This window comes from Maudiozyma barnettii, assembly GCF_903064755.1.
Source record: "Maudiozyma barnettii strain CLIB 1767 genome assembly, contig: KABA2_01, whole genome shotgun sequence".
Classification (NCBI taxonomy): Eukaryota; Fungi; Ascomycota; class Saccharomycetes; order Saccharomycetales; family Saccharomycetaceae; genus Maudiozyma; species Maudiozyma barnettii.
Genome location: NW_024545238.1, coordinates 1,847,471 through 1,855,193, shown reverse-complemented (window position 1 = coordinate 1,855,193; position 7,723 = coordinate 1,847,471). Strand labels below are relative to the sequence as shown.

The following is a 7,723-nucleotide window of genomic DNA, read 5'->3' as shown; positions in this document are numbered from 1 at the left end:
AGCTCAGTTGGTAGAGCGTTCGGCTTTTAAGTAATTATTACTTAGGCAAGGATAACCGAAATGTCAGGGGTTCGAGCCCCCTATGAGGAGTTCTATCTTTTTTTGAATTTTCAAACACCTCATTCGTTGAAAGTTATAATACTCTACTTAATCGAAAGACATTAATGCTATAATTTTATGTATTTATTTTACCTTATAAAAATTTTCGAGTGGAATGTATATTCATATTTTACTACATTTATAAGATATATTCCAGCTCAGCGAATATTTTCCTAAATTGGAGAAATGAAAGTTATTATGCTTATACCTGCCACTTAATATAGTATATAAGTGTAACACTTATTTTAAGCAAATTGGAGGGGACTAAACTGTCATATTACTTTATATTTTTTAAAGCAGCGGCTACTTCTGCTAAACAGCCATATTTTTTATTCCTACTTTTAGTTGACGAGTATGAATCCCAGCTGGAAACATTATTTGAACTATTTTCTAGATCATCATATATGGTTAGAGAGGAGTCTTGGAGATAGTTTTGATATAAATTATTCATGAAAGTTTGTACTTCAGTTCTGTTATAGTGAACTTTGTTTGGTTTACGGTTTGATTTCTTCATTTGTGTAGCAGGTCCATTTGATGGTCCTTCCTTTAATACATCTATTGAAGTCGATAATTGAAGATGTGGACTTTTCGTTTGTGTGGTTATTCGATTAGGTGCTGCTTTTGTAGCCGCCTGAGCCCAACTTGTTAATTTGGGCTTAGTTGATACAGAAGGTGATAATGCACCACTTTTACTAGGAGGTTTCGGATTTCTATTCATTACGTCAAAGCGTCCTTATAATTGTTGAATTATGAGTGAATTTTTTAATAGTCGAAACTAATTAAAGGAAGATATATAGTGAAACTTGGTTTTCTTGATGATCAAAAAGTGAACTTGGTTTGAATATATTGGGGAGCTTTCACATTGACATTGATGTCGTTCCGAATACCGGTACTTATATAGGTACTGTTCGTATTATGATCCACTTTAAAACTGATTCTTATATTCTTACTTCATAATTCATTCCTTTTTGATTAAATGATTTGATCTTTACCTAAACGTGTGCTGACTACTTCTTCAATTTAATTTTTATATTTTTTTCTCCTACACAGTCAGCTTTTTTATCTTCCATTCAATTAGCGGAGTTTTGGTGAGTTTATTCGCTCTCGACGAATTTAGTAATAACTATTAAAATAATGTCATAAAACCTATGTAATCAAATATGTATATATTTACAAATGAATACTTTTGATTATATATATGTATACATATATTTACATACCACTTAATTTGTTTTGATATATTTTTATCTTAAAATGTTGTCCATAGATTTAAGGAGAGCAGTATCATCATTATTGTGTATTTTATTTTCATCATTCTAATCTGTTTGACATAGCAAATTAGTAGCAGATGAAACAGCGGAATCTTTACTCTTGGAAGACAAACGTTCGATACCCTGTTGTTCGGAATAACGAACAGATTCAGGTGGGACATTCGTTTCGTTAATGGCTTTAGAATAACCAATTTCTTTCAATTCTTCAAACATCTTATCTCTTAAATCCTCACTGAATTTAGCAATATCGTCCTTTTGCAAATTCTCGGTACTAATAGGATCTAAAACTTTGACGGTGATGACACCTCTGTTAAAAACATGGTACTTGGAATTCATCAGAGTACTGGTATTTGAAACGACAATTGGTACGATTGGAATTTTACCTTGTTGAGCCAAATGGAAAGCACCTTTCTTAAATGGTAAGATCTTTAAATCAGTAGAGTAAGATCTTGTTCCCTCTGGGAAGATCCACAATGCTCTCTTCTTTTCCTTGATGGTTCTTAATCCGTCATTCAAAGTATCGACACTTTGTTGTCTATTTGATCTATTTAAGAAATAGGTACCACTTAAAGCCATGAACCAACCTAAGAAAGGAATATATTTTAAAGAAGTCTTAGCAGTAATAGTACAACCTGGTGGGAACATTCTACCTAGCATCAAAATATCTAAAGTAGATTGATGATTAGACACAGCGATGAATGGTTTTTTTTTTAATTTTTCCTCGCCTATAACCTTGACATCAATACCCATAATATATTTCATAGCATTGTAATAAAATCTGGCAGTGGTATATTGAGCTAGATGTTGTTTCCTGATCAAGGTACATATAATGGATGCAATAGTACCGTATAGGGCAGATATTAACAATACGATAACAGCTAGGACGACCCTAGCATAATATAGAACTAAGTTCCCCATTTTCTTAACAGTAACTTTGAGCTTAGTATTATTCTTGTTAGAAATATTTATTATGGAAATATTAAAAGGATCAAAAATAGTCCAAGTAGATGTTAAAGAACTTATATATAACCATTTTGATTTGTTGTCAACAAGTGTATATCCTGAAACCGTACCTATGTTAACGTTGTTCGTGGCTGTCCCTCTCTGCGAAAATTACAATACAAACTTCTCTCGATCTACGCAAATGAAGAAAATTGAAAATTTCAAGAAAAAAATCGTTGAGCGTTCTAAATTTCAAAGCGGGCCTTTCTCTCTGTGTGTTTCTGAATGAGTATCTGAATTATAGTCATATATTAAGGTGAAGATGAACAGTCTACAAGGCAAACGGCACAACAACAACAACAACAACAACAGGGATTCTTTCTAAAATATAGCTTTATACAACAAGGTTCTTGACATTAACATTATACATTTAGAATATCATCACTTCGTTGTAATATTTCAATTATGTGTTAATTAATATATACTGCCTCCAGTGGATACATCCCTGCTGGCTAATTTAATTGTGCGTTATCCTCCGCCTATCGCATTTTATTTCCGGCACAACGCGGACAAACTTTGGTGGCGGAAAATCTGAAAATTTCAAAAAATATTGAAAGAAAAAATCAAGAAAAAAAAAGAAAAATTTCAATGCTCATCTCAAAAAGTGATCAAATCAAGTCAGGAATTATTATTAGTTTTCTTCTGTAAAAAGCTTTATATATTGTTAAAAGTGAATATCTTAATACATTAGTGTTGACTATAGGATACTTAAGTTGATCTATTAGATAACTTACGCTTCGTCAACCTCATATTTTTTTTTGATCAATAACATCACACATAATGTCCACGGAATCAGAAGCCAAACAAGAAAGCACATCTAGACGTGGTTCCTTTGCCCCAATCGAATTCACTGATGATATTTCTAAGGAATGTCTGAAACAGATCGAATTCTATTTCTCAGAATTTAATTACCCATATGACAGATTCTTGAGGACTATGGCCGAGAAGAACGATGGTTGGGTCCCAATTAGTTCAGTTGCTACTTTCAACCGTATGAAGAAATTTAGACCTATCGAAAAAGTTATTGATACTTTGCGTACTTCCGATATTCTAGAAGTCTCTGAAGATGGTGAAAATGTTAAGAGACGTATTCCTTTGGATTTGAATAAGGATAAAGAGGCTAGATTAGAACAAAATAAGAGGACATTGGCTGTTATGAATATTCCACATGAAAATGTAAAGAGTTTGTCTGAATTACAACATTCCTTGGAACTTCTTTTCAGTAAATTAGGTGATGTCAATCAATTACGTCTTCTAAGAGTTAACCGTAAAAAATTCAACGGTACTGCTTTAGTTGAATTTAAAACTTTAGAAGCATGTGAGAATGTTTTGAAAAACTATTCTGGTTCTAGTGATGATGACTCAAAGGAAATCTTATCCTTTGAAGGTGTAAAATTGGATATTATAAGTAAGAAACAATACAATATGCAAAGAGAAGCCACTAGATCTAAGAACTTTGGTGGATCTGGACAAAGATCCAGATCTTTCACCGGTCACAGAAAAAATATGCCAAAATTGACTCCACCAAAGGAAGCAGAACAAGATGTTGCTAATGCTATCATTGGTGAAACTGAATAAGAAAATTCAAAGTAATAGAATGCATTGCCATCATTTACATTTGAATTAATATTTCAATTATTAAGCATTTTATATGTATCATAAATATCTCATCACATATATGTAAAAGAGAAATATCGTTTTAACCATCATTATACACGATTTTGCATTGAAAAATATATATATAATGTGATTATATGTCATATTATTTGGTTTGAACATATTAGAATGTGTTCATTTATGTATTTGATAGTTGTCAATATTACAACCATTATGAAAGTAATTGCATAATGGATAGATAGTCCGTACATAAGCAGCTCTGAAAATAAGCAGCATTATCCGTCCAAGATATATTTTAAAATGGATAGTCAAAAGAGGAAGAGATACTGGAGATAGTTTTGATAAAAATATAAAAAAAATTAATCATTCCAGTTCTTTCCTATTAGTTATTGGTATGATGTAGTCTTCTTGCAGTCAGAGGAAATTTAACATCTGAATCATATGTGCTATATAGTTTTAAAAGAGTGTCGATTGATTTATCTTGAATGTTATGATTATTAGGTAATTCTTCTAAATCTTTTGTAAGTATTGGCACTCTTTCATAAATTGGTTGATTTGTAATAGTGTTCTTGAATAATATCGTTGGAGTGTCTGTACTATGGGCGGAAGCTGTGATTGCCGATTCGGGTTCTTTTGTAAAAACCATCAAATTGTGGGCTTTTTCTTCTATTGGTTGCTCATTGACTAAGCTGATGTATATAGAATTTTCCACATTATCATATTCGGTCTGTTTCACTAATTGAAAGAATTGCGAATAAAATTTTTTGGATTTCTTGGTTGTTGTATCTTCAGATAAGATTTCAATAGAGCACAATGAAGTATTATCCTGGCATGAACCATTCGGAATTCTAATTTTAATCACGTTATTTATGGTATTTCGGTTATAGAATTGTCCTAATTCTACTGTGTCCATTAAATTATTGCCACCTAAATTAACTGTCAGTGTCAATGTATAATTAATATTATCATTTTGGTTTATTAATTCATCCATATATAAGTTTAGCTCGTCATTTATATTGCCTGTATACTCAATATATTTAATTGGTTCAATGCAAACCACACCATTGGATTTTACCAATAATATAGAAAAAAATAAGGATAAATAGTTCCAAAATGGACTTAACAACATAGTGATTTACACCTTATGTATAATTCTATTTTATATCAATGTATAAATCGTTATTTTTAGAATTAGCACATTATGACTTAGTTTAGCAAGGAATAAAGATTGAGCAAAATGTGAAGACATCTGGCATACGGTAGTCATATATATATATAAACACAGCTTTGAAGAACGAAGGGGACTTTCATGGAGTACGAAACTTTAAAGCACAACATAAAAACCCTTTTTCGTAAATTAATGCCTAAATGATACACAGTACATTAAGAGTAAAATTATATTCTTTTTTTGCTTCTAGTTTTATTGTTGTTAAATTTGACTAGGATGAAGGTGAAGAAGAAGAAAATGAGAAGAATATGGTAATAGGTTACAACGTAGCCACAGAAATGTTTATTTTACCCATACATTATCTGCCTGGCAACACTGTAACAAAGGTAATTTACTAAACTTTCACGTATATGCTTTCTTAGAAACAATAAGTCCCAGCTAGTATCAAACCAATTCCATTCATGAATTTTTTATCATTTCTTCTAAATCTCTCTGTACCAGATAGATAATCCATGAAAGTACTTAATATTGCAGCTTTTTCTGCCCTTCCCCAGGAAGGTTGAAATTTTGTAAGATGAAATAATTTGTAAATCGTATTCCTCGCGCCAGAGAAAATAGCGCAGAATAAATAATTTTTCAACAAAATGAACAAACAGGGAGATTACACAGCACAAATTAATAATAAATACAATTAAACACACGTAGAGAGAGCTTATATAATTAAAAATTGCCAACTATAGTTTGTTCCTAACTGAAAATAAATGCTTTCAAACAGAATAGAAAATGTCACATTATGCATATAATAGGAAATATTGAGAATGACTATGAGTACTATTACTAGAAGCATATGTAGAAGAACAATTTTATTGTTATGTTGGAGTTTTTCATATCACTAAGTAAATTATATTATTATTGTTAACAATGAACCTGTATTTATTTAGTTAAAAGTTCTTTCAATGAATTATAATGTTTAGGTTTTTTCTTGTAATTAATGTATTTAAAAAAGTGTCAAGATCACGTTTAAAATGACAGATGGGGCTAAAAGCATCCGGTTACTTCATATGCAGGTGAGTGGAACTATATATTTATTTAGAAAGATGTATGTAATCGTACACTTATTAAATTTACGTTTTCACAAGTTAATATGAGAAGAAAAAATCTAATTTTTACTTGTATTCGTTATGATTTGACTTCGCTTTTAAGAATATTTGACAGTATATTCTGTTTCGTTCTTTAAATATATTTTGAAAAGATAATATGGGAACAGTAACAGCAAGCTGTAGAATCCTTGATCAAAGATGTTTTTTATGTTGTATAAAAATTCGTTAATTGGTGATGGGTTATATATATAATGTATATGCAAGTATATGGGTTAATACTTATGTGTTTCGTGTCTATAAATAAGTTGTTATTGTTTTGTAAAGAATTTAGAAGCGTTGCAAAGAAATTGATCCTCATAAATGAAATCGTCAGTTTGTGTCTTCATGCTTTTAAAATGTATCCGGTACAATTAAAAATAAAAGTAAAAGAATAAAGTTGGCTATTATTATTCTAATAAATTTTACCTGTATGAATAGCCACACTCTTTGTTGACATGTTCGTTTAACCAAGCATCGACATTTTTGAATGCTTTGCCGCAATGTTTGCATTTACCTGGTACTATGGCACGATCTTCTTTCTTAGTTTTTGGTGGATATTCGAAATGCAATGCCTTCAAATGGTTCTTATAAGTGTCACATCTAGAAAATACACCAGTTTGATGACAATTATAAGCTCCATTTGGAACTGTTCGTGTGGTTCTCCCAGGATGGATATCAGTATCTAATTTAATTAATGTAGAATTGAAAGGGCATTTGTAAGCACCTTCGATTTGATACAATGAGACTAATTCTTCATTTTTTAAAGATATTTGTCTCTTAACGAAACTTTCACTGTCTGTAGGTTGATTCACTATTCTTTCAGTAGATATGAATTTATCCTTCCAATGACGTTTCTTGTGTCTAATCAAATCATTACTTCTACTGAATCCTCTGTTACATTTAGAACATTTATGAGGTCTGTTTTCAGGATTTAAATGTGTTGATTTGTGAGTGTTTAAATTTGCATAATAGTTATGACAAATTGGACATTCTTTTCTTTTACTAATCTTACTTTTACTATTTTTCCTAGTACGTTTAGGTACTGAAATAACATTAGGCATATTTTCTCCACCAGAGACATCTGGACTAGTCACCTGACTAGGAGTAGCACTGTTCAATAAGGTAGATAAAGATGGTATAGAATTTGTATAATTACCATGATCTATTAATGAGCTAACATTACTATCATGACGGCTCTGTATGAATGATGTAGCAGAAGGCGATGATGATAATGAGTCACTAAAACCAGGAAGCGATATCGTACCTGATATACCTGAGGCAACGCTTGTAGCATTGATTAAATTATCAAAGGATGAAATGGGTGGTAAAGAGATATGTGAATTGGATCGTGGTGGGATAGGTTGTGGCATTGGGGTATGTTGATGATTCACTAGCAGTGAACTTAGCTTAATGGATCTGTCATTCAT

At 31.3% G+C, this 7,723-nt stretch overlaps 5 protein-coding genes and 1 non-coding gene across 6 annotated transcripts; 2 read left to right on the top strand and 4 right to left on the bottom strand.

The window, feature by feature from the left end:
- KABA2_01S17424 lies at positions 1-82 on the top strand. The gene is made up of 2 exons: positions 1-30; positions 54-82. It is a non-coding gene; the product is annotated as a tRNA-Lys (tRNA).
- A 294-nt stretch (positions 83-376) lies between these two features.
- PBP4 (Pbp4p) lies at positions 377-817 on the bottom strand (the record flags this gene model as incomplete). The annotated part of the gene is made up of 1 exon (XM_041548705.1): positions 377-817. One exon carries the CDS (start codon positions 815-817, stop codon positions 377-379), a length of 441 nt encoding a protein of 146 aa, XP_041404639.1.
- A 598-nt stretch (positions 818-1,415) lies between these two features.
- On the bottom strand, positions 1,416-2,288 carry SLC1 (1-acylglycerol-3-phosphate O-acyltransferase SLC1; the record flags this gene model as incomplete). The annotated part of the gene is made up of 1 exon (XM_041548704.1): positions 1,416-2,288. One exon carries the CDS (start codon positions 2,286-2,288, stop codon positions 1,416-1,418), a length of 873 nt encoding a protein of 290 aa, XP_041404638.1.
- An 864-nt stretch (positions 2,289-3,152) lies between these two features.
- Positions 3,153-3,950, top strand: LHP1 (Lhp1p; the record flags this gene model as incomplete). Its single annotated transcript, XM_041548703.1, has 1 exon — positions 3,153-3,950. One exon carries the CDS (start codon positions 3,153-3,155, stop codon positions 3,948-3,950), a length of 798 nt encoding a protein of 265 aa, XP_041404637.1.
- Positions 3,951-4,371: 421 nt separating this feature from the next.
- Positions 4,372-5,118, bottom strand: KABA2_01S17336 (uncharacterized protein; the record flags this gene model as incomplete). The annotated part of the gene is made up of 1 exon (XM_041548702.1): positions 4,372-5,118. One exon carries the CDS (start codon positions 5,116-5,118, stop codon positions 4,372-4,374), a length of 747 nt encoding a protein of 248 aa, XP_041404636.1.
- A 1,600-nt stretch (positions 5,119-6,718) lies between these two features.
- Positions 6,719-7,723, bottom strand: STP4 (Stp4p; the record flags this gene model as incomplete). The annotated part of the gene is made up of 1 exon (XM_041548701.1): positions 6,719-7,723. The coding sequence occupies one exon, from the start codon at positions 7,721-7,723 to the stop codon at positions 6,719-6,721; it is 1,005 nt and encodes a 334-aa protein (XP_041404635.1).